Raw genomic sequence first — 26,632 nt, 5'->3', positions numbered from 1 at the left:
CCTTTATTTGAATTTAACATTGGGGTGCCAATACTTATGACCCAAGAACATTTATTTATTTGATACATTATTCATTCACAAAGAACATTGGTGTCCTTAAAGGTTGGATATTTCATATTTTTTTTTACTTATGGCATTAAGATAAATGTCCAAAAGATAATTTTATATTCCCCTTTTTAGTCAACTTTAGCAGAGATGCAAATAATTCTAGAGGGTACTGTATTGTAAGACAAAAGGGAATAAATAATATGTTATAAACTGTACCCATAGCTAATGTTACTTGGGCTAGCTACATAGTTATAACAGACACACAAGCAGCCTCTCATGAGATGCCTAGAATGGCTTCTCTCTGCATTACATTTTCTCTCTACTATTATTCACTCCAAACTAATTACAGGTAATTCAGGAATTACAGTTTTCTTTTGAGGGAAACAATTCGGTTGTACACAAAAAATTTGATAGCCTGCCAGTTTCTGTTTTTTAAAGCTGTGGGCTCTGCTTCTAAGCATCTAACACAGTCTAGTTTCCCTGGGACACGTAAAGATTTAAGAAAAGTACTCAAGTGCTTTTCTATTGCTTCCACTTCCTTCGTTTCCCATTTCCTCTTTGGAACAAAGTGAGCTGTCGAGAGAGGGAGAAAGAGAGAGATAAACAAAACTTGATTCCAAAAAGTCATATTAAAGGTTCTCTAAGCATGGTAGGGTCACATTGCTTCCGTTGATGTTTGAAGTAGAGGTTTTGGCAAAATGGCAGCGAGGTTTCTTTTCATTAAACTCGGTGTACACAAACAATCAAGTTTGCTCTAGTTCACGTGTAGAGACCCTGGTGATACTTCAAACAAGGTTTCATGTTGTGTCAAGCCTTCTTAGCGTATTAAAAATAGCGATTTTGATGCGATCATAGAAGGATGGGGCAACACGTCGACGTAAATCGATGACGTTGACGCAAAAAATACATCGACGCAAAATATGAGCGTCGATTCGTCAAGCAGAACGTGTGCTGCTAAATATTTTTAATTTTACACCTTCAGGGTTTTCCATACGTTGACTAATCTGTGGCTGGGCACCACAAAATCAAAACCGGCCACCACACATTGATAGAACACATTGTTCTATGTTGTAGGCCTACTATTTTAAAGATAAGATAAATTAATTTAATTGAGCTGCACTTTTTACTCACACAGCCTTTCCTCGCCCTGCCCGCTCTCTCTCGTAACGAGCCCGCTGCTCCTCTGCATGTGCATTTAACAAAATATTCACGATTGTTGAAGGATTGTTGTTGCCACATAGAAGCACTGCATAGAACAGTGGGCTAAATTGCTATTAAATCCGCTTAGCATCGTTACCATGCTGCGCAAATTTGTTCAAAACTACTGCATTAAAAGTTAAAGTAAACTCTATACTCTGCTAAGGTCATATCACAACATAGGAGACTAAACTAAGTTAAGTTACAGTATGCAATCAAGCAGTATCTCAAAGCTAACATTAGAATACTGTTTGGATGTCAAGTTTAGCATGCTTACTTGCAGCTGCTTGTATTCGTTACTCATGCAGGGCTCATTTTATTGACTCAGAATGTTTGCAAAATCCCGATGTAAAAGGAAAAGTGTTTTCAAAGACTCAAAAGTGCTTGTCCAAAGGAGAAGTAGGCCCTACGAACCGTTATTTGAACTGACTACGTTATGAATTGCATCCACACATCAGCAGCCTTTTAACTGTGTTAATGTTAATTGCAAGGATTCCCACACGAACGTCTTAAAATGACAGGCACTCAATTAATTGACATACACTACTGAACTTTATTGAATGCTACCTCTGACTAAGAATGCATTACTTTGCACTTGTATAGGCGTAGTCTTATTTTGGAATCTTAAGAGCAATAAACAAATATTGCAATGTTAAATTCATGTTTTTTCATTCAGATATGTAAATAAACATGTATAAGTTACTATTATAGTGAATTAATGGGGAGATAATCGATAATCGAATCGAAATCGAATCAGACTGAAAAAATGAATCGTTAGATTAATTGATGCATCGAAAAAATAATCGCTAGATTAATTGTTTAAAAAATAATCGTTTATCCCAGCCCTAGATCATAGTAGTGTCCCTAGCACTACCATTAAAAAGGCCATTTGACCCGAAAACGGCAATACGGTCTTTCTTAAAAGGTTGCATTTTGCCAAGTTATCCTTTGAACTCATATTTAGATACAAAAAGGACAGACAACATATGAAATGTTGAAAAGGACAAATTGGACTATTCCATGGAGAATACATGTTAATTTTGATTTTTATACCACCAACATATTTAAAAAAAAAGTGGGGACGGGGGTATCAAAATGCTGGAGAAGTTGTGTAGTGATAAAGAAAACAAAAGGAGGAATGTTTCACAACTAATTAAAAGGTCACTGGCAACATGGGGGGGCGCTGTGGCGCAACAGGCTACAGCGCTCATACCATGTATGGGTCCATGTGCCCACCAGTGGTCCTGAATCAGACCCAGGTCTGATTTTTTTCAATGCGGCTGTAGTGTGAACAACCAAGGCGGATTTGATGCGACTTGATACGTCATTATACATCACTTGTCACAATTATGTGCAGGCAGGAGATAGCTCATGGCCAACTGTCAACAACTGTCCGTTGTAGTCGAACGGGTAGCCTACAAGAGGCAGGCAAATTTCCAAAATTAAAACAAGAAACAAATTAAGTGGACATCGGAGGAGCTTCCCGAGATGGCGATGTCTTCGTCAAACGAAGAATATCATGTCTGAGGCATTTCTCCACGACAAGTAGCCTAGGCTAAACTTCATCTGCATCACTAACTTATGCTAAATATGTTACGTTGGTTAGAGAGGTATTTGTTGTTTTCACCGTTTCAGTGATGTGTAGCTGGGTCATGGTTGGAGAAACGTTAAAGCATCTGCAGGTCAACTAACGTTAGCTAAGTCTGCATTACATCTGGCAACCCAGAAGATGCTCACGTCTGGTAGTCTTGAGAACGTTCACCAGTGTTTGGATTTTGGCATACAGAACGTTCAGTAACAATCCTACAAATCGCTCCTCTAATTTCTACCAGGATCCTTAGACAATTGCCATGAACGTTTGTTTTGGACAAGAACAAGTTGTACATGGTGCAATAAAGATTTCCACTCTTCAAGAACAGACATCTAATTTTTACATCTATTCAATTAATTTCTTTTCCTTCCATACCTTTTGGACGTGAAGCGTGTCGTGGCTGCTCTGTAAAAAAAAAGCAAAAAGCAAACATACATTACCACTGAGCTCATGGCTTTCTGAGGCACATTTAGAAGAAGTAACTGTATTACAATCACCATACCAACAAATTATGCATATTTTCAATTACAAAAGGGATAAAATACTGCATCAGTACACACTTATGACCACACAATGACTATTACAATACTCCATCTGGGCTAGAACTAAACTACATACAACCCTCTGTCAGTTCTTGGGTGAGTGATTGGCTGCAGCACCTAAGTAGTGCAAGGCCACTTATCATTTTCTTCACTGTATGATCAATTTGTTTAGACCAGGACAGTCTACTGTTGAGAGTATTGGAATTAGAACGTATGTCTTATGTTTGTTTCTAACCGGTTGTTAAGTACAACATTACGGGTCCAGCAGCTTTTTCGTAAAAAAAAACATTTACTACCGCAGCTAGCAGTCACCTCCATTTTAGTAAAAGCAAATTCACTTAACTTTAACAGCGTAATTACTATAGCTGTGCAGTCAGATGATACAATTAAGGGTAACGTCCAGGCTTCCCCAATAAATAGGATTTTTTTAGGTTGAGGCAACAAGTGAGTAGTAGGATGACAATTGCCTTAAAGGGATATTCCACTATTTGGGGAATTACACTCATTTTCCACCTCCCCTTGAGTTAAACAATTGATTTTTATCTTTCTCCGTTCACCCAGCCATTCTCGGAGTCTGGTGATACCACTTCAAGATCCAGCCTAGCATAGATCATTGAATCGGATTAGACCATTAGCATCTCGTCTGCTAGCATCAAGTTTAAAAGTGACTAAAATTTCCGGTAATATTCTCTCAAGTTAGAACGTGTAATAAGACCAACGGAAAATGAAATGTTGCGATTTTCTAGGGTGATTTGACATGGAACTATACTCTCATTCCAGCCTAATCAGCACAATGATATCATGCAGACAAATTAGTTAGTGACTGGATTATTACGCCTGAATGAGAGCATAGTTCCATGTCAAATCAGCCTAGAAAATCGCCACATTTCATTTTCCGTTGGTCTTATTACACTTTCTAACATCAAAAAGTAGAGAGGTTTTAAAAAGGAGAATTATCGGAAATCTTAGTCACTATTAAACGTAGCAGGCGAGATGCTAATGATTTAATCCGATTCAATGATCTATGCTAGGCTGGAGATGGCAATCATTAAAGCAATGAAACTATCAGCCTGATTGGGACCATGTTAAGTGGTGAGTCTCATACCAGCATTATAAACTTGTGGATAATTTAGCCTGTTTTCTACCAGGAGGCCCAGACAATTGCCATGAAAGTTTGATTGGGACAACAAAAAGTTATACATGGGGAAAGAAAGATTTCCATTCTTCAAGAACACATATTTCTCATTTTCACACTACTACACATTACTAATCAATTAATTTATTTTCCTTCCATACCTTTTGGACTTGAAGTGTGACGTGGCTGGTCTGTAAAACAAAAATGCAAACATACATTACCACTGAGTGAGCTCATGGCTTTCGGAGGCACATTTAGAAAAAATAAATTACAATCACCATACCAAACAAATTTCAAGACTGCAGCCAAGAACGCTACAGTAAGCAACAGCATACACAAAAGTTGTGGGGGCTCCTTTCATCATTATAGAGCAGGAATGGGCAACTTTGATGATAATGAGGGCCACAAAATGTTCTTGTCAGTGTCAGAGGGCCAAATGTGACCACCACTGGGATATCAGGAATCAGTATAGCCTATGGCTGTACGGTTTATTAAACCAACATGCATTAATTTAATATTTTCTATACTCAAATGCATTTTTAATGTTGCTTCTATTCACCAATGAACTTGAAATAAACTAAAAAATATTACACATTCACAATACACCTTTTTGCCACTGTAATGAGTAATAGCACTTGTAAAAAGGCTCCATGACTTTTCCCTGACAAAAATCCTGAATTTCCATGACCAATCAGGAAATAAAAAAATGGGTATTGAGACAACCACTCAAGCAAGTAGTAATGGAAAACGCTAATAACTCAATAAACATCAATGCTGCATGTATACAGTATTTGTATTAATGTATTTTGGCGAGTCAATTTTAAACTCCTACAACAAAATTCCCTGATATTCCACGACTTTGCCCGGCAAATATGAAGGTAACAAAGACGTGTCAAGACCACATAGAAGTGGTGTAGCTTCCCCCCCATAAATGGCCATATTATGTAATTAGACAAATCTATTTATTTTTGTTAAGCATACCAGATATGTCCCGTTACTTCATATGAAATAGGCCTACCTTTCTCCTTATAAAAGTTGACTTCTTTTTTATAATATATACTGTTTAAAAAAACTGGCCAGGTAGTATTGAGGTCTTTTAGCTCCGTTTTCTCTAACCATCTTTATAATTCGCTAGCTATTTTGATGACTAGGCGCAAGTCAGTGATCCAGAGCAAGTATAGCCGAAACAGATGATAGGATCCAGAACTGTCACTCACCTTTCCACGCTCACCCACTTTTCCTCTTTTTTCTGCTTCAATTTGTGCAAAACTATGGCCCGCATCACACTGTACTCGGCTCTATCGTCTGTTTTACTCAGTAATGGCGCTTGTCGCAATATTGCGACTTGGGCAGTTAGAGCAGAGCTCTACACTAACATTTTTTTTCAGGAGCACTTGTAAGCCCAAGTTAAAAAATTTAGGAGCACAGACAAAAATTTGGGCGCACAGTCAGTTCTGTACTTAACTTACACATAATCTAACGTTATACTGCAGCTAACAGTTAAACATGCCAGTGCACCAATTGCGAATATTAAGAATGACTGACAACATTTAGGCTACAGGAAGGATTTTAAAGATCAGTGCCTACTTTATTTTCAGTCTGTTCCATTTTCCTACATTTTGTTAATGTAAAATAATATAATACATTGCCATATTTGCATTTAGCCTGTATATCAAGTATCCTGCCAAATGTAGGCTAATTTATTTATTTGTGAATCCATCTATAGCTAATCCAAATATGCCCATGGTGACCTATCTGACTGCATACTGCCTAATACTACTACTAAAACAGTCCATTTTCTCTTCCACAAAACCCAACATAGGTTAATCAAGGATATATGTTTTATACCTTTAGTTTTTATTTGAAATATCTGCATGGAGTTTGTCAGTAGCGTTCTACCTTTGAATAAAATGGGAGTATTACGGGAGGCTACTTTTGTGCCGGTTTGCTACAGCTAGGCCTATATTTTGCATATTGCAGCCAATACGTCAACTGGGCTAAAAGGCATGTTAGGTTACCTTTCTTTCTCTCACAGCATTCTCAGAATCTCATCCTGTTCCTCCTACATCCAATGAATTCGGTGGATAGAAGAACTAATTTCTTCAATCTTTGCATCTTGGCTGGCTAGTCTACCTTTCCGCTTTTTCGGCGCGCTCTTGGATTTGATAGAAGCGACTACTAGCGAGTCACAACGCGAAACTGCTAACGTTGATGGGAGGTGTAGTTTTTATGCTGCATTCGCCACGTGATTCTATGGTTTGCACCAGTAATGTTTCTCGATGTTGCGGTGTATTTTGTAGACAAATATTGACATGGTTAGAAGTCATTCGCACCAGTGCGCCTAAATATTTTTTTGCACTCGCACGGCATCATTTTTACTCGCATGTGCGAGTGAAATGGGTGCACTGTAGAGCCCTGTAGAGGGTTAAAAGTTAAAAGCAATTATTAGTGTAATAGGCTACTTTAGTAAGCAAATAATTAAATTGAAGAGCCGTAAATTACAGTGTTCTGACAAGAACTTACCTTGACTTAACTTGAATGCAATAGTTACATTCAGATTTGCAGAGTGTGGTTATCAACCTAATCTGGATTTAAGAGCAATTCAGCCCGTCAACTTTAAATTATTCCACCGCGATATTTTTAAATTGATGAACATGCAGAGGAGGGCAAAGATCAGAGACAAAGAGTCAGCACGGCAGAGGCTGCAGTTGTGCATAGCAGCACGGGGGCAGGGCGGGCATATAAGATTACACATTATTTAAGTAGCACAGTGTACCTGTCAGGACCAGTGTCCTGTACTTTCAAACATATTTAGTGATATTTTCCTTTCCTACCTTTTGGAAATGACATGGGTCCCAGCTGTTCTGTATCTTGCAAGGATACATCAGGAAGTGACTCGACATCTACACAACAACAATAAACATGTAAAACATGAGCTTAGCTTGTGCTAAGCTTTCACAAGATACCTAGATCAAGAATATTCACTCTAACTACAGAGGAGTGTTGGAAATGTTGTGACTGAAACAGGTTAGGAGATGTGAGCATTGTAGCTGTAAAATGTGTGACCTTGGCCCTGAAACACATATTTGTCATTTCACATATTCAGTGATATTTTCCTTTCATACCTTTTAAATGTGACATGTGCTCCAGCTGTGGTGTATCTTCCAAGGACACATTGGAAAGCAAGCTGACATCTACACAATAACAATAAAAATGTAAAACATAAGATTTTCCTTGGACTTATTCCAAGCTTTCACAAGATACCTAGCTCAAGAATATTGACTAACAAACTACTGAGAAGAGGGTGTTGGAAATGTTGTGACTGAACAGGTGAGCTGTAAAATGTCCCACTATGGCCCTGAAAATATCACTATGTGTTTTCTTTCATACCTTTTGGAAATGACATGGGTCCCAGCTGTTCTGTATCTTGTAAGGATACATCGGCAAGTGACCCGACATCATCTACAGTACACAACAACAAAACACCAATCACGTAAAATATAAGATTTCCTTAAGCCTTGTGTTGCCAGCCTAATAAATAATAGAATTGGCGCAACCAATCAATTTTTCAGACAAGACCATGTAACAAGCTTTCAAAATAACAGGACTTTGTACATGGTACATGGATTTCAATGAGGTTTTATCACTGAATCCAGCATAGGCTACTTGCCAAAGACACTGGACTGGATTCCCTTCAATATTTTTTTCAAAGTTAGACTAAGCTATTTAAATATTTTTTTAGGCCTACTTTATATAATTTACTATGTGCATCTTGTCCCATATGCAGCACAGCAAATTAAAGTTAATCCACTATTTACATTTTGTATACCAGTTGTATCTAAACCAATCAAAGCTTGACTGAAACATTGTAAAACCATTGACTTGTTTTAAATTAAGAGGTCCTCCTGGCATGATCCTTCTGAAAACTGCTGGTTTCATCTCAAACATGCACGTATTATGAACGCATGTTTTTTTTATGTAGCCAGTCGCCGACATTGAAAAAATATGCGGTTATATTTCACAACTTTTGCGAAGTAGGCTAGGCCTGCTGGCAAGAAAGCTGCTGACATATTACAGGTATTATAACTTAGACAGATATTTTCTTCCCTAGGCTAGGCCAGCAACACACGCTGGAAAGATCAACTTAACATGTACAGTATTTCCTCCTGACTGCGAAAACGTTTGTCTTCTTTTTATGTCAGTCCGTGGTTCCTTCATAAATTGCGCAGCAAATTATCAGGCGAGTGACAGAAGCACTGCACATAATTTGACCAGCAGTCTTCACGTCCATAGTTTGTGAAACGTTGATGTGTCTGAGCAAAGATTCTAGATGCCCAGCGCAACTCCAAAAAGGAGGACAAATGAGCGTCCGGTTTGAGGCTGCGCCGGACGCCAGACAGGGCTTTAAAAATCCATATGTCCGGCCTAAACGTATGGCCAACCTATCGCTAACTGGCTTACCAACTCTTTCTCCCGCTCACGTAGGCTACCTGCGTATCCCTGAGGCCTCTGCACGAAAACGTCAGGCATATTTGTTCATAGCCTACTGTATTAATACCGTTCACACCTTTAACCACACCCGTGAAAAACATCTTCACTCTGCAACCCCTACACTTCCTCCCGTAGCCTCATTATACAATTGCTTTTTAAATACACGAAACCTGATGGAGACATTTCACTCCCTCTCTTGCACTCGCTCACTCGCTGGCGGTCCCATACGCAAATGTAATACCTCCGTTTCGAAAATTCAAGACATCCCAGACAATTTAAGACTTTTTTAGGCCTTAAAAACCGAAAGTTGTATTTAAGACTTTTTAAGGATCCGCAGGAACCCTGGGTTGTATATGTAAGGGATAATGGACGACATTCCACTGCTTATTCCACTGTTGCCACTTGCGTTGTGTTCATTTACTGTTATAATGGAAAAGTTTTAATCTCTAAAACTATGGTTTGTAGAACTACTTCTTTCCGCCACAAAGCACAAACTGCCGTTACTAGTTCTAAATGGATGGTTGCTATGGCCAAAGGCCCGTCGTTAGTTCCATCTCTCCCGTGGTCAGGCAGGCATATCTTAGCGATATTTCAAAGCTAAGGTTCATCAGAATCCTATTTTACTTAGCCTACATGTCATCCAACTAGCTAAAATCCAAGTCCATCATATGCTACAATGTTACTATGTTCTGAACATCTGTATTTTACAGCTTGGATACAACATGACAGTTCATTTAAACTTAACGAGTTTGCCAAATTAATATACAAGTGTAATACGGCCAACAGATTGGATCTACTTCATAGGTGTGCAAATAACATACGGTTAATACATGTTCTAAATTACGCAGGACAATGGGGAAGTCAACCAAGCAGTGGAATAAATGTATGTATGTACCTGCTGGTTGTACACCAATGTCCTCATGCTCTTCTTCTTCCATTCCCTCATCTAGCAGCTGAACTTGCTCTGCAAAATTAAACTTGATATCAGGAAATCATGAATGGGAGAGCATTCTTGTCTAAACAATATATGCATGCTAAAGTACTGTATTACACATACCGTGAGGTTGTATTTCGATTTCATCGAGATTTTTTCCCTTGAATTCCATTAGTCGGCCTTGTTCAATCGACATCAGCACCTTACTGATTTTTGCGAGTTGCAACGTTCCCTCTGGCAGTCTATAATATTCTCTGTGCACAACGAGGTCATGTCCTAGGAAATTAGCCAACTGGTCCATTTCTGTTTCGGTCATATTAAGTACTGTAGACAGAGTGGCCACATGTTTTCTTAACTTAGTGGATTTCAAAGCATCAGGATTCTTAGCACCACATTTTTGGGCAAAGGTGCGAAGGCAGTCTGATCCTCTGTAATGAAATATTGAGCCGGGTCTGGCAAAGAAGTATGGGTTGCCCTTCTGTATGCCACACTTCTCTCTTGTGTTGACAAGCAAATCCAATGAGCTGACCATCTTTGGGGTCAGGAGTATGGGCACTTTGCGTCCACGTTTGCCTCTTGTCTCAATTCTAGAAAAATGCCGACAGAGCTGTTTTTCCGTTTCACTTAATGCCCAGTCTATATCTTCGTGTGGATCAGATTTATTTCTTGACATGAAGGCTGACAAAGGCATAGAAGACACTTCGCCCTCTCTCCTTCTGTTGAAAAGTATAACACTTGCCAAACATGTCCGGGCTAAACATGACCATCTTACATCTGAGGGTTCTTCTGAAAGAAGTTTGTGATACTCGTCATTCTTGGAGTCCAAATACGAATGAAGTTTTTGGATATCCTCCGTAAAAGGAAGGATCAACGGAGTGTTCCATTTGGCCTCATGTAGATTCCTGAGAGCAGTCGAGGATATATAGTCACACCATCTGGTTTCATGTACCTTCTGGAAATCCACTGCTTGTGCAACCATCTCATCATTTCCACTCATTCTGCCGTTGCTTTCCATAAGTTTTGCAACCTTTTTAAGACTGTGGCCAAGCTTCAGTGCAAGGCCTTTGATTTTGTAAGTTTCAGTCTGACTATCGTATCCACAAGTCTCCTTTACTGCCTTCACCACTGTCTGGTACTTCTTCGCATCAATGAGGTCCTTCATATCTTTAACTGCAGTCATCTTCCGTGCGGTAATCAGTAGTCGCCCGACCTCACGCATCTTCTGCCTGATGTTTTCATATCGTTTGGGGTTTGAACCACTCTTATTCAAGTGTTGTTGTCCTAATTGCAAAATACTCTCATCATTTTTGACAGTGTGTGTTATTTCATCCTGTGACATAGTACTTAGCACTGTCCAAAGTTTTTCATTTAGGTGGGAAGGAATGGGCTCCATAAAAGCACACATTTTCTGGACCCGCGTCTTCCCAGGGGTTGTGCTTGAATTTTTGGGTTTCATTGGGCAAGTTTTGTGATGTCGCCATAAAATTTTTCTCATAAACAGTCCATGGCAAAACAAACAATGCAAAAAGTCAGAGCGTTGTGTCTTCATCGTAGGTCTTTTTCGTGGGACCAGTTCACCCCTGCCAGTCCTGATCACCTCGGCATTGTGTCTGTAGTTGCCCTCATTTCGAATTGACTGCAAAGAAACCCTCCTCGCTTTGGATCCCTTTGGGTGCATTAAAGCAGATGCTACCTCCCGTTCATTTGCATGAACTTGTTGAAGATGCCTCGCCATTTTGATGAATGGCTTAAAACAAAAGAGGCAAAATTGTCTTTTATTGTAAACTCTAGAGCCATCACTTTTTTTGAGAACTTCTGGAATTGTTATTGCCGATGTGGATGGCTGATCTTCGTCTGTTGGGTCCTTAGGATGATTGATCTTGGGAGACCTGGCTAGAAAATGAATGGCCCCATTTTTTTTTTTCTTTATGGGTGGCGGTATGATGACAGAAGAACCTTCTGAAGAACTGGATTCTGCAGATGAAGGAATATAGTCTTCGTCCTCATCTGGAGTAGTTTCAATGTAGTCCTGATAATCAGGAATGGAGTTCTTCTGAAAAGTCATATTCATATAGATGTCATTTAGAAAACCAATTAAAAACAATATTTCATGTCCATACACTCCCTCACAGACTCACTAAACGAACTCACCCACCTGAATAGCCTTTTTTTGTTTATTCTGTATGGATAGCGGCATGCTAACAGAATAGCCTTCCGAAGAACTGGATTCTGCAGAGGAAGGAATATAATCTTCATCCTCATCTGGAGTGGTTTCATTGTAGTCCTGATAGGCAATAATGGTTGACTTCTTCTGAAAAGTCATATTCATATAGATATTTCATTTAGAACAAACAAATTTACAATGTTACAATGGTTTTAATTAGGTAGACATGGCTTTTGAATACTAAATAAAGCTGTTGCTATAATGGTTGAAAGTAGGGATGGGCATTCGATTAAATTTTCTTAGTCGATCGTCGGGAGAATTAACAATCGACTATTGATTAAATCATTAATATTTCTAGGCCTATATTAAAATTAATTATTTATTTAACTTTTTAAAAATGCAATCAAAATACAGAAATACAGCATGTTTTTCCTCGATGAGATATTAATCACAAGAAGAACTTCTGGCAGTTAAACTGGACGTTCGGTTAGGTTAAACAGATATTAAGCGCTTCGGTGCTCTAAAGCAGCGGCATGCGAGACGGCGTTCAGATTAAACAGAGACCCTCGTTTGTTCCAAAATAATAAATTATAAAAAAGAACCATGTTAAACAATAACTTAACCAAAAACATAATAATGCTTAAGTCTGACAGGTTTTGTTAAAATGTAACTCAAAACTATCCAAGGCACGGAGTCGACAAAGAGGGTGAGAGATTAGCCTATAATAATTAATTAGGCTATTTAACAAAGCCTCATAAAAAAATAACATGCGGAAAAATCCTCAAATTATGGCAGGGGTCTTTTATTTACTTAGGCTGTGCAAAGCACAGGGCTTTATTTGGGGCAGACGTAGGCTATATTGAGCATGCCTTTATTTCTACGTGCACTTTATTGTGAGACATGCGTTTCGTTTGGAGCGCATACCGCTATCACAAGCAGAAGATTTTCCGTTTGGTGTGGGATTTAATTTTCTTTTGGACAGTTTCATTATGTTGCTTAATGTTGGGACTGATGAGCACTGAAATCTGGGGGGTATTACATTTAATGTAGTTGAAAGAGTCGGAATTTTCACCCACTGTTTATTGCGAGACAAGGCAGTCGCTTTCATTCATTAAAAACGTGCGCTGTGCTGTAATGGAAACCTTATTGCGTAGCCAAGTAGCCTAAATTGAGTTTGAATTGCATGATTTACTTTTTTAAATTTATAAGCTGGAATGCCTCCAGTTGCGGCAATAATTGTGTTTTAATATAGTAGCCTAGGCCTACTGCTTCAGACTCTGGCAAGCTCAGAAGCCCGAGCACAGACTAAGCTTCAATAGGATAGTAAGAAGCAGGTTGATGTCAAATAAAATATCATGAGAACCAAGTGAAAGCAAAGATTACATATACTGTAAAACAAAAGGGAAGAAATTGTATGCTATAACCTGTACCCATAGGTTACTTTACTTAGTTTAGCTACGTAGTGCTGACAGACACACAAGCAGCCTCTCAGGTGATGGCTAGAATCGTTTGTCTCTTCATTACATTTTTCTCTCCTAGTATGATGCAGTAAAAGTGACACGTAATTGAAATGATTGGCTAACTAGCTAGTTAGCAATAGTTTACATACAGCTCAAGGAGTTATGCTACAGTAAGCAGAACGGTAGCCGTAGAAACTAACCAACCGTAACAATACTATTTCCACAACAGGCAAAGACTGATTATGTTATGTTCGAAATGCTACAGTTAAACTAGCTAGTTAGCAATAGTTTACATACAGCTCCAAGAGTTATGTTACAGTTATGTTCTTGAATTTCCCCTTGAGGATCAATAAAGTATCTATCTATCTACAGTGAGCCGAACGATAGCTGGACAACCTAGTTTCATATGAGGTGTAAGCACCAGCGCTATTACTGTGGCCCTAGCCTAAATAATGACTCAAATTCTGCTTCACAATACTATTTCCACAACAGGCAAAGACTGATTATGTTACCTGAGTGGCAGATGTTGGGAGGTCACTGGTAGAAGGCACATTTTCCAGGCTGCAAGTGGCATCCTCACCCTTGATAAGAAGAGAAAGACATGGGCACAAAGTGTTAACGTGTACCTTATGAATAGACCGTCAGTCATAACAACCTTCTAAACACTTTCACCTTGCACTTAGATTGGCACCTTTTTTTTAAAACAGTGCATGTATGCTATAAACTGTACCCATTGCTAACGTTACTTAGGCTAGCAAAGTAGTGCTAACAGACATACAAGCAGCCTCTCTCATGAGATGACAAGAATGGTTACTTTCTGCCTGGCATTTTCTCTCTCCTAGTATGATGCAGTAAAAGTTGCATGTAATTCAAATTAGTGGCTAACTAGCTAGTTAGCAATAGTTTACATACAGCTCCAGGAGTTATGTTACAGTGAGCAGAACGGTAGCTGTACAAACTAGTTTCACATGAGGTGTAAGCACCAGCGCTAATACTGTGGCCCTAGCCTACCTAATGACTGTCAAATTCTACTTCACAATACTATTTCCACAACAGGCAAAGACTGATTATGTTACCTGAGTGGCACATGTTGGGAGGTCACTGGTAGAAGGCACATTTTCCAGGCTGCAAGTGGCATCCTCACCCTTGATAAGAAGAGAAAGACATGGGCACAAAGTATTAACATGTACCCTATGAATAGACCGTCAGTCATAACAACCTTCTAAACACTTTCACCTTGCACTTAAATTGCCATCTTTCATTACTTAATTTAACATGAGTTATAGGGACCGGGTGCAAGAAACCATGAAGGCCCTACACACAAACCTGACTTCAATATGATAATTAGAAGCAAGTTAAGAAAGGATAAAGCATTAGTTGTGGGGACTAAGTGAAAGAAATCTTTAAAAACCTACAAACCCTACACACAAACATACTCAACTTCAATAATGACAATGCATAGCAAGCTGAGGTAGAATAAATGATCAGTTGTGAAGACCATACAAAGGAATTTAAAGGTGTGGTTCAGGATTTTGGACTTAGGACCTTCATTTCCAAGTTAGCAAGTGTGATATTTATCAGTGGAGACCGTTTTAAACATATTTCATCCAGTCCTTCTAGTTGCAGAGTTCGCAGGTGCTAGGCTAGCGCAAGTCATCAGTATGTGTTAGCCTGCCACTAAAAACAGTCTTACCCACTCCACAGTACACCCGAGGCAAATAAATTATAACGCCAGACTATCGATGTAAATGTCTGTGTTGATAGTTTTATTTCTAACATTATTCTATCCTTGCATTTTAAGTGATCGCATTACATTTTGAGGGACTAGTTTCTAAGCAGCGGCAGAATTTTACTTGCTCTGGTTAGTAGTACTGCGCCGAAAAGTAAACAGAGAAGCGCACTCCAATAGGGACACCTAGTAGTAGCCTAGGTAATATCAGTCCGCCGCTGCTTATATGCCTACTACCAACTTCAGGGAACAAAGTAGAACTATTGCAATGCAATGCAAGGGTAATTTTATTTCTAACAGTATTCTATCAACACAGACATTTACATCGATAGTCTGGTGTTATAATTTATATGCCTCGGGTGCACTGTGGAGTGGGTAAGACTGTTTTTACTGGCAGGCTAACACATACTGTTGACTTGCAACTCTGCAACTAGAAGGACTGGATAAAACGTGCTGAAAACAGTCTCCACTGATAAATATCACACTTGCTAACTTGAAAATGAGGTTCTATGTCTAGAATCCTGACCCACCCCTTTGAAAAGGCACGGAATACACTCAGCTACTGCCAAACACTTAAAATTGAGGGACTGTAAAAACATCACTTGTGGGGACCATTTGAAAAAGTCCTACACACACAAAGTTGTGGGGACCAACTAAAGGCATCTCAAGCGGTCCTACACACACTTCACTTCAATAAAACAGATAGAATCAAACTGAGGTAGGATAAAACATCAGTTGTGGGGACCAATTGAAAAAGTCCTACACACACAAAGTTGTGGGGACCAACTAAAGGCATCTCAAGCGTGTTACACACACTTCACTTCAATAAAACAGTTAGAATCAAAGTGAGGTAGGATAAAACATCAGTTGTGGGGACCAATTGAAAAAGTCCTACACACACAAAGTTGTGGGGACCAACTAAAGGCATCTCAAGCGGTCCTACACACACTTCACTTCAATAAAACAGTTAGAATTAAAGTGAGGTAGGATAAAACATGAGTTGTGGGGACCAATTGAAAAAGTCCTACACACACAAAGTTGTGGGGACCAACTAAAGGCATCTCAAGCGGTCTTACACACACACTTCACTTCAATAAAACAGTTAGAATCAAAGTGAGGTAGGATAAAACATCAGTTGTGGGGACCAATTGAAAAAGTCCTACACACACAAAGTTGTGGGGACCAACTAAAGGCATCTCAAGCGGTCCTACACACACTTCACTTCAATAAAACAGTTAGAATCAAAGTGAGGTAGGATAAAACATCAGTTGTGGGGACCAATTGATAGAATTCAAAAAGCCCTGGCATACTCTCAGCTTCAATAGGATATATCAGTTGTTGGAATCAAGTGAAAGCAAAGACTACATATCTTGTAAGACAAAGGGGAAGAAATTGTATGCTATAAACTGTACCCAAAGGTTACGTTACTTAGGCTGGCTACGTAGTGCTAACAGACACATCATGATTATGTTACCTGAGTGGCACATGTTGGGAGGTCACTGGTAGAAGGCACATTTTCCAGGCTGCAAGTGGCATCCTCACCCTTGATAAGAAGAGAAAGACATGGGCACAAAGTGTTAACATGTACCCTATGAATAGACCGTCAGTCATAAAAACCTTCTAAACACCTTCACCTTGCACTTAGATTTGTATCTTTTTTTAAAACAGTGCATGTATGCTATAAACTGTACCCATTGCTAATGTTACTTAGGCTAGCAAAGTAGTGCTAACAGACATACAAGCAGCCTCTCTCATGAGATGACAAGAATGGTTACTTTCTGCCTGGCATTTTCTCTCTCCTAGTATGATGCAGTAAAAGTTGCATGTAATTCAAATTAGTGGCTAACTAGCTAGTTAGCAATAGTTTACATACAGCTCCAGGAGTTATGTTACAGTGAGCAGAACGGTAGCTGTACAAACTAGTTTCACATGAGGTGTAAGCACCAGCGCTATTACTGTGGCCCTAGCCTACCTAATGACTGTCAAATTCTACTTCACAATACTATTTCCACAACAGGCAAAGACTGATTATGTTACCTGAGTGGCACATGTTGGGAGGTCACTGGTAGAAGGCACATTTTCCAGGCTGCAAGTGGCATCCTCACCCTTGATAAGAAGAGAAAGACATGGGCACAAAGTATTAACATGTACCCTATGAATAGACCGTCAGTCATAACAACCTTCTAAACACTTTCACCTTGCACTTAAATTGCCATCTTTCATTACTTAATTTAACATGAGTTATAGGGACCGGGTGCAAGAAACCATGAAGGCCCTACACACAAACCTGACTTCAATATGATAATTAGAAGAAAGTTAAGAAAGGATAAAGCATTAGTTGTGGGGACTAAGTGAAAGAAATCTTAAAAAACCTACAAACCCTACACACAAACATATGCAACTTCAATAATGACAATGCATAGCAAGCTGAGGTAGAATAAATGATCAGTTGTGAAGACCATACAAAGGAATTTAAAGGTGTGGTTCAGGATTTTGGACTTAGGACCTTCATTTCCAAGTTAGCAAGTGTGATATTTATCAGTGGAGACCGTTTTAAACATATTTCATCCAGTCCTTCTAGTTGCAGAGTTCGCAGGTGCTAGGCTAGCGCAAGTCATCAGTATGTGTTAGCCTGCCACTAAAAACAGTCTTACCCACTCCACAGTACACCCGAGGCAAATAAATTATAACGCCAGACTATCGATGTAAATGTCTGTGTTGATAGTTTTATTTCTAACATTATTCTATCCTTGCATTTTAAGTGATCGCATTACATTTTGAGGGACTAGTTTCTAAGCAGCGGCAGAATTTTACTTGCTCTGGTTAGTAGTACTGCGCCGAAAAGTAAACAGAGAAGCGCACTCCAATAGGGACACCTAGTAGTAGCCTAGGTAATATCAGTCCGCCGTTGCCGCTGCTTATATGCCTACTACCAACTTCAGGGAACAAAGTAGAACTATTGCAATGCAATGCAAGGGTAATTTTATTTCTAACAGTATTCTATCAACACAGACATTTACATCGATAGTCTGGTGTTATAATTTATATGCCTCGGGTGCACTGTGGAGTGGGTAAGACTGTTTTTACTGGCAGGCTAACACATACTGTTGACTTGCAACTCTGCAACTAGAAGGACTGGATAAAACGTGCTGAAAACAGTCTCCACTGATAAATATCACACTTGCTAACTTGAAAATGAGGTTCTATGTCTAGAATCCTGACCCACCCCTTTGAAAAGGCACGGAATACACTCAGCTACTGCCAAACACTTAAAATTGAGGGACTGTAAAAACATCACTTGTGGGGACCATTTGAAAAAGTCCTACACACACAAAGTTGTGGGGACCAACTAAAGGCATCTCAAGCGGTCCTACACACACTTCACTTCAATAAAACAGATAGAATCAAACTGAGGTAGGATAAAACATCAGTTGTGGGGACCAATTGAAAAAGTCCTACACACACAAAGTTGTGGGGACCAACTAAAGGTATCTCAAGCGTGTTACACACACTTCACTTCAATAAAACAGTTAGAATCAAAGTGAGGTAGGATAAAACATCAGTTGTGGGGACCAATTGAAAAAGTCCTACACACACAAAGTTGTGGGGACCAACTAAAGGTATCTCAAGCGTGTTACACACACTTCACTTCAATAAAACAGTTAGAATCAAAGTGAGGTAGGATAAAACATCAGTTGTGGGGACCAATTGATAGAATTCAAAAAGCCCTGGCATACTCTCAGCTTCAATAGGATATATCAGTTGTTGGAATCAAGTGAAAGCAAAGACTACATATCTTGTAAGACAAAGGGGAAGAAATTGTATGCTATAAACTGTACCCAAAGGTTACGTTACTTAGGCTGGCTACGTAGTGCTAACAGACACATCATGATTATGTTACCTGAGTGGCACATGTTGGGAGGTCACTGGTAGAAGGCACATTTTCCAGGCTGCAAGTGGCATCCTCACCCTTGATAAGAAGAGAAAGACATGGGCACAAAGTGTTAACATGTACCCTATGAATAGACCGTCAGTCATAACAACCTTCTAAACACCTTCACCTTGCACTTAGATTTGTATCTTTTTTTAAAACAGTGCATGTATGCTATAAACTGTACCCATTGCTAATGTTACTTAGGCTAGCAAAGTAGTGCTAACAGACATACAAGCAGCCTCTCTCATGAGATGACAAGAATGGTTACTTTCTGCCTGGCATTTTCTCTCTCCTAGTATGATGCAGTAAAAGTTGCATGTAATTCAAATTAGTGGCTAACTAGCTAGTTAGCAATAGTTTACATACAGCTCCAGGAGTTATGTTACAGTGAGCAGAACGGTAGCTGTACAAACTAGTTTCACATGAGGTGTAAGCACCAGCGCTATTACTGTGGCCCTAGCCTACCTAATGACTGTCGAATTCTACTTCACAATACTATTTCCACAACAGGCAAAGACTGATTATGTTACCTGAGTGGCACATGTTGGGAGGTCACTGGTAGAAGGCACATTTTCCAGGCTGCAAGTGGCATCCTCACCCTTGATAAGAAGAGAAAGACATGGGCACAAAGTGTTAACGTACCTTATAAATAGACTGTCAGTCATAACAACCTTCTAAACACTTTCACCTTGCACTTAAATTGCCATCTTTCATTACTTAATTTAACATGAGTTATAGGGACCAGGTGGAAGAAACCATGAAGGCCCTACACACAAACCTGACTTCAATATGATAATTAGAAGCAAGTTAAGAAAGGATAAAGCATTAGTTGTGGGGACTAAGTGAAAGAAATGTTAAAAAACCTACAAACCCTACACACAAACATACTCAACTTCAATAATGACAATGCATAGCAAGCTGAGGTAGAATAAATGATCAGTTGTGAAGACCATACAAATGAATTTAAAGGTGTGGTTCAGGATTTTGGACTTAGGACCTTCATTTCCAAGTTAGCAAGTGTGATATTTATCAGTGGAGACCGTTTTAAACATATTTCATCCAGTCCTTCTAGTTGCAGAGTTCGCAGGTGCTAGGCTAGCGCAAGTCATCAGTATGTGTTAGCCTGCCACTAAAAACAGTCTAACCCACTCCACAGTACACCCGAGGCAAATAAATTATAACGCCAGACTATCGATGTAAATGTCTGTGTTGATAGTTTTATTTCTAACATTATTCTATCCTTGCATTTTAAGTGATCGCATTACATTTTGAGGGACTAGTTTCTAAGCAGCGGCAGAATTTTACTTGCTCTGGTTAGTAGTACTGCGCCGAAAAGTAAACAGAGAAGCGCACTCCAATCGGGACACCTAGTAGTAGCCTAGGTAATATCAGTCCACCGCTGCCGCTGCTTATATGCCTACTACCAACTTCAGGGAACAAAGTAGAACTATTGCAATGCAATGCAAGGATAATTTTATTTCTAACAGTATTCTATCAACACAGACATTTACATCGATAGTCTGGTGTTATAATTTATATGCCTCGGGTGCACTGTGGAGTGGGTAAGACTGTTTTTACTGGCAGGCTAACACATACTGTTGACTTGCAACTCTGCCACTAGAAGGACTGGATAAAACGTGCTGAAAACAGTCTCCACTGATAAATATCACACTTGCTAACTTGAAAATGAGGTTCTATGTCTAGAATCCTGACCCACCCCTTTGAAAAGGCACGGAATACACTCAGCTACTGCCAAACACTTAAAATTGAGGGACTGTAAAAACATCACTTGTGGGGACCATTTGAAAAAGTCCTACACACACAAAGTTGTGGGGACCAACTAAAGGCATCTCAAGCGGTCCTACACACACTTCACTTCAATAAAACAGTTAGAATCAAATTGAGGTAGGATAAAACATGAGTTGTGGGGACCAATTGAAAAAGTCCTACACACACAAAGTTGTGGGGACCAACTAAAGGCATCTCAAGCGGTCTTACACACACACTTCACTTCAATAAAACAGTTAGAATCAAAGTGAGGTAGGATAAAACATCAGTTGTGGGGACCAATTGAAAAAGTCCTACACACACAAAGTTGTGGGGACCAACTAAAGGCATCTCAAGCGGTCCTACACACACTTCACTTCAATAAAACAGTTAGAATCAAAGTGAGGTAGGATAAAACATCAGTTGTGGGGACCAATTGATAGAATTCAAAAAGCCCTGGCATACTCTCAGCTTCAATAGGATATATCAGTTGTTGGAATCAAGTGAAAGCAAAGACTACATATCTTGTAAGACAAAGGGGAAGAAATTGTATGCTATAAACTGTACCCAAAGGTTACGTTACTTAGGCTGGCTACGTAGTGCTAACAGACACATCATGATTATGTTACCTGAGTGGCACATGTTGGGAGGTCACTGGTAGAAGGCACATTTTCCAGGCTGCAAGTGGCATCCTCACCCTTGATAAGAAGAGAAAGACATGGGCACAAAGTTTTAACATGTACCCTATGAATAGACCGTCAGTCATAACAACCTTCTAAACACCTTCACCTTGCACTTAGATTTGTATCTTTTTTTAAAACAGTGCATGTATGCTATAAACTGTACCCATTGCTAATGTTACTTAGGCTAGCAAAGTAGTGCTAACAGACATACAAGCAGCCTCTCTCATGAGATGACAAGAATGGTTACTTTCTGCCTGGCATTTTCTCTCTCCTAGTATGATGCAGTAAAAGTTGCATGTAATTCAAATTAGTGGCTAACTAGCTAGTTAGCAATAGTTTACATACAGCTCCAGGAGTTATGTTACAGTGAGCAGAACGATAGCTGTACAAACTAGTTTCACATGAGGTGTAAGCACCCGCGCTATTACTGTGGCCCTAGCCTACCTAATGACTGTCAAATTCTACTTCACAATACTATTTCCACAACAGGCAAAGACTGATTATGTTACCTGAGTGGCAGATGTTGGGAGGTCACTGGTAGAAGGCACATTTTCCAGGCTGCAAGTGGCATCCTCACTCTTGATAAGAAGAGAAAGACATGGGCACAAAGTGTTAACGTGTACCTTATAAATAGACCGTCAGTCATAACAACCTTCTAAACACTTTCACCTTGCACTTAAATTGCCATCTTTCATTACTTAATTTAACATGAGTTATAGGGACCGGGTGCAAGAAACCATGAAGGCCCTACACACAAACCTGACTTCAATATGATAATTAGAAGCAAGTTAAGAAAGGATAAAGCATTAGTTGTGGGGACTAAGTGAAAGAAATGTTAAAAAACCTACAAACCCTACACACAAACATACTCAACTTCAATAATGACAATGTATAGCAAGCTGAGGTAGAATATTTCTAGTTGCAGAGTTCGCAGGTGCTAGGCTAGCGCAGGTGATCAGTATGTGTTAGCCTGCCACTAAAAACAGTCTTACCCACTCCACAGTACACCCGAGGCAAATAAATTATAACGCCAGACTATCGATGTAAATGTCTGTGTTCAATAAGCTTAACTATAGCCTTAACTCAAAACAGTTGTTAGGCATATATCATTCTGATCTGTAGAAATGTCACATGCAGCCATGCCTACATTCTGCTTACTGCACATTAATTTTAGGCTAATATATTATGATATTCAGTATTCAGGAATGATGTTTTACCCTATCATTCTATTGTTAAAGCAGTCATACCTGCAGGCATGTAATTGGGCTACAGGTTTTCTACAGGAATGGCATGTTGCATAAACTTGCGACGTGTGCCGAATACAGAGTTGTTAGTGAAAACTTTGGCGTCAGCAAAACAACTGTGCACCGATGTGTGAATTCAATTTGTTTTATTCTACAGGAACAAGCAAGAGAGCACATTAAGTTGCCTAATGTTGGGGAAGTGCCAGAGATGGCTGAGATTCTCTGAAGGTTACATAACGCAATGCGAATAAACTGTTTCCATCAACTTTATTCGCATTATACCTTATGCGCATCGAGAGTGGATCCACCCCCCCTCTAGCAAATCAAATTTTGATGCGCATTCAAAATTTTGATGTGCATTTCATGTTGTTTCCATTCGAATAGATAAAATGTGCATTAGGAAGTTGGATGGAAGCACGCTAACTAAGAAAGGGATCACTCACAGGTTGGGACAGTGATTAATAAAACCATGCAAGCAAAGTACAGGTGTTTGTAAACTGAAAAGCAGTACACAGAAATTGAAGAAAGCTATTATTCTAATTTAAATCTAATAAAGTTATTATTTTAAACAGAAATTGCTAATGCTGCTAGATCTCACCTCATTTCTCCATGGCCAGTCTGTTCCGCCATAATTATAAGTGATCTCCTCTTCTTGGCAAATATCACGGAGGGCGAACAAACAGAGATGTGGTTTACCATCAACCTCAATTAACTTCATGCGGCAATTAGGAGTCTTATGGTCATCATTCACCAATCTCCCAAGACTGTTGTCTTCCAATGCTGCGTCAATGCTGGAAAATGCATTAAAATCAACAAGAGCAATTTTTTGAAGGAACACTCCAGGCTATTTTTGAGGAATAGGCTCATTTTCTAACTCCCTAAGAGTTTTACAGTTTTTTTTTATCCAGTTAGTACATTTAGTAAGATCTTTGGAACTGGCAGTAGCACTTTACCTATTAGCCTAAAACTTACCACCACCATTTGCCTTTCCATTTAAAGTCAAACAAAAAGACACAGCAAGCTTTATGGTAGATTTTCCTCCTATGCTGAGCTTCTACTGCATCAATGATTACTCCTCTGTATTCAACCACGAAATCACCCTGCTGGAATGGTGCTAAGGTAAAGACACCACGGCCTGAAAAACAGAATGTGGGTCAGAAATGTACAAAAAACTTCATCAGCATACATGAGCATATAAACTTAGGCCTTAAATCAGGAACCAGGTAGGGCCGGGCGATATGGCTAAAAATAATATTGCAATATTTTTAGTCTATTTGACAATATAGAATATATATCTCAATATTTTGACATTTTCTCAAAAGTGCTTCATGAATTCTCACTTTCACCCTATGTTTTAAATCATGCCAGTATGATAAATTAGGCTATGATAAATCATACCAGTCCAATCCCTGTAAATTATACCCGCATGAAAAAAATCTTGGTTATTCACAAGTGGTTTCTATTTTAAATTTGCATGTAAAAGCAGAGGTGAAAGTAGTTTTGAATTATTGCCAGTAGCCTACTAGTAAAGTTTCTCATAGGGAAAAGTGTGCATACAAAAAAATTCAACACATCTAAATAGGGTACATCAGTTGAGCCTATTTGCAGAGCATTCATCATGGCCTGTTATTTGGCTTGATCATTCTATATCTGCCTCAAAGCTAAGATCTCATAAATGTAATGTAAAATTCAATCTGGAGGGAAGCATAGACAAACATTTACCACAAGAAATGCATGTGTGGAAAGTGAGAAGTGTGCATTTGCGCTGTCATTTTCAAACAGTCAGATGTGCACATAGACAGTATCCCTTCTGCCTAAGGCACAGATATCGTTGTAACTTTAATTTGAAGATCCCTTGCTATTTGTGTTGCTTCCATCTATTAACCTAGCTCATTGTTGAACAACACTAGCCTATGCTACCGCTGCTTTTGAACTGAAAGTTAACTTTTTCACATCTACACCTAGATGTCATACCCTCATCCGAACTGTTCAGGATTGGTTGGTGAGAGTGTGATGTGCGTTGTTCACGTTGTTACTGAGAGGGAACCCTCAAGATCAGAAACTATAGGGGTCTAGATACTCTGTATAACTCATTATACTGAAAACAATACCAATAGTTTCTGATCTTGATATAAGATTAATAACACTTGGTTAGATTGTATTAGATAAGCAGCAGTTTTGCAGTATATTAATACTCAGTTATCGATGGCCTAAGCTAAAGTCCACAATCTCTTGAAACATAATCTTTGAATCAAGCCACCTTCACTCCATGTTTAAAAGTAACACTTCAAAGCACACGATCATACGCATTCTTTTCTAATCTTGAGCATGAACAAGCAAGAAATCGTGTCCTGACTTCAAATCTTACTCAAATTTCCACTAAATAAACGTAGCCACGAGCATAGCCTACTGTAGCCTCTACACAGGCATGACTGGTGTGATGTCTACAAGTGATTATATAGCCTACATCACGTCGCCAGCATTTACACATCTATGAAACAAACCTGCCGACGACCAAAGTGTTTGACAAAAAGTTTACAGCGTCTTCTTGAGAGCTCGTCTGTGCTACATACAGTGGCCACTTCATTCACGCCTTCAGTTATGCATGCAGCTGCGTGAAATGTATTGCAACATTGACGTACAACGTATGCCTTCACCTCATGTAAACGAGACAATGACTTTGTTAAAGCCGAATTTATCCACGGTTCAGTTTGAATTACTTGCTGTTAACACGTAAATTACTGTGACTTTTGCTCAGTATCCAAAAACAGCGCACAAGACTGACACATTAAGCATATTTCTTACCAATAGCGGGGACATGTTTTTTGCAGCATGTAGGCGAACTCTCAACAGGTGTAGCCTACATGAACAAGCAAGAAATTGCGTCCTGACTGCAAATCTTAGTCAAACCAGTAAATAAACATGTAGTCACGCGCATACACAGGCATGCATGATTACCTCTGGCTTGATGTGAATGTAATACCCGACATCACGTCGCCTTTACACATCAAACAAACATGCCAACGACCAAAGTGTTCGACAAAAGTTCACAGCGTCTTGTGAGCTTGTCTGTGCTATGCCTTCACCGCATGTGAACGAGACAATTTGTTAACGCCGAATTTATCCACGGTTGAGTCTTAATTACTGTTCACTGCAAATGACTGTGACCTTTGCTCAGTGTACACAAACAGCGCACAGGCTGACACATAAATTAAGCATATTCTTACCACTATCGAGCGGGGACATATGTTAAATGTTTGCAGCATGTCGGCGAACTCTCAACACTTGTACATGATAACACTCACTTTATACTGCAACCTACACAACTCAAAACCAGCGCAGAATTACTTGAACAAACAAATTGCTGTAGGCTAGTCTGTGAACTTGAATATGACACTGCCTGCCTGAAGCTAGTTTTTAAAATAGTGCCTTGTGGAGGAATAAGTAGATCTCAAGACACAACTGAACATCTTTTACAGAGTTCTGAGCTGTTAGCAAACATTTCTGTTTTCCTGCTGTTTCCAGTTTAAAATATAACATACCTTTTTTAGGGCTAATGAACTTAGCTTCCAGCATTTCAGTGTCTCTGCAATTACGTGCATGGTCACATGCTTCGCGCATGGGATTTCGTCTTCGTCGTAGCATGTTAATCTGTAAATGAAGACATTTATATTAAACGATTTGTATAGTGTCAGTTTACCACATTTGGACAG

At 39.3% G+C, this 26,632-nt stretch overlaps 3 protein-coding genes and 1 long non-coding RNA gene across 5 annotated transcripts in view; 1 reads left to right on the top strand and 3 right to left on the bottom strand.

Moving 5' to 3' along the window:
- The window catches only part of LOC143110211 (3',5'-cyclic-AMP phosphodiesterase 7B-like), a 77,675-nt gene that overhangs the window by 40,915 nt on the left and 10,128 nt on the right, over nt 1-26,632 (top strand). The gene's annotated exons all lie outside the window — the stretch shown is intronic.
- Nucleotides 154-10,783, bottom strand: LOC143109409 (uncharacterized). The gene is made up of 8 exons (XM_076272126.1): nt 10,062-10,783; nt 9,900-9,968; nt 7,904-7,975; nt 7,639-7,707; nt 7,348-7,416; nt 4,675-4,704; nt 3,212-3,241; nt 154-621 (listed from the first exon to the last, which is right to left on the bottom strand). The coding sequence occupies exons 1-8, from the start codon at nt 10,627-10,629 to the stop codon at nt 410-412; spliced, it is 1,119 nt and encodes a 372-aa protein (XP_076128241.1). The 5' UTR covers nt 10,630-10,783; the 3' UTR covers nt 154-409.
- On the bottom strand, nt 11,050-14,145 carry LOC143109410 (uncharacterized). The gene is made up of 3 exons (XR_012983845.1): nt 14,075-14,145; nt 12,094-12,249; nt 11,050-11,991 (listed from the first exon to the last, which is right to left on the bottom strand). It is a non-coding gene; the product is annotated as an uncharacterized LOC143109410 (long non-coding RNA).
- The window catches only part of LOC143110240 (N-lysine methyltransferase KMT5A-like), a 6,425-nt gene continuing 1,405 nt past the window's right edge, over nt 21,613-26,632 (bottom strand). The window contains exons 3-7 of the mRNA XM_076273130.1: nt 26,462-26,570; nt 23,892-24,054; nt 23,518-23,710; nt 22,185-22,253; nt 21,613-21,690 (exon numbers count right to left, since the gene is read on the bottom strand). Of these exons, the coding sequence (XP_076129245.1) occupies nt 21,613-21,690; nt 22,185-22,253; nt 23,518-23,710; nt 23,892-24,054; nt 26,462-26,564 (606 nt within the window). The 5' untranslated portion in view covers nt 26,565-26,570. The remainder of the gene's footprint in view (nt 21,691-22,184; nt 22,254-23,517; nt 23,711-23,891; nt 24,055-26,461; nt 26,571-26,632) is intronic.

Source organism: Alosa pseudoharengus, unplaced genomic scaffold (assembly GCF_046254945.1).
Source record: "Alosa pseudoharengus isolate Yale_2024_CS ecotype anadromous, Long Island Sound unplaced genomic scaffold, YU_APseudo_1.1 YU_APseudo_1.1_scf_7, whole genome shotgun sequence".
Lineage (NCBI taxonomy): Eukaryota > Metazoa > Chordata > Actinopteri > Clupeiformes > Clupeidae > Alosa > Alosa pseudoharengus.
The sequence above is the reverse complement of the archived record's forward strand: the minus strand, read 5'-3'. Positions and strand labels throughout refer to the sequence as shown.

Excerpts from the sequence above, each read along its gene's own strand:
- LOC143109409 (XM_076272126.1), bottom strand. The coding sequence starts at position 10,629 with ATGCCTTTGTCAGCCTTCATGTCAAGAAATAAATCTGATCCACACGAA. Across the intron at positions 3,242-4,674 it reads TCACACTTCAAGTCCAAAAG|AGCAGCCACGACACGCTTCA; the intron begins GTATGGAAGGAA and ends TTTTTTTTACAG. Across the intron at positions 622-3,211 it reads ACACGCTTCACGTCCAAAAG|CTCACTTTGTTCCAAAGAGG; the intron begins GTATGGAAGGAA and ends CTCTCTCGACAG.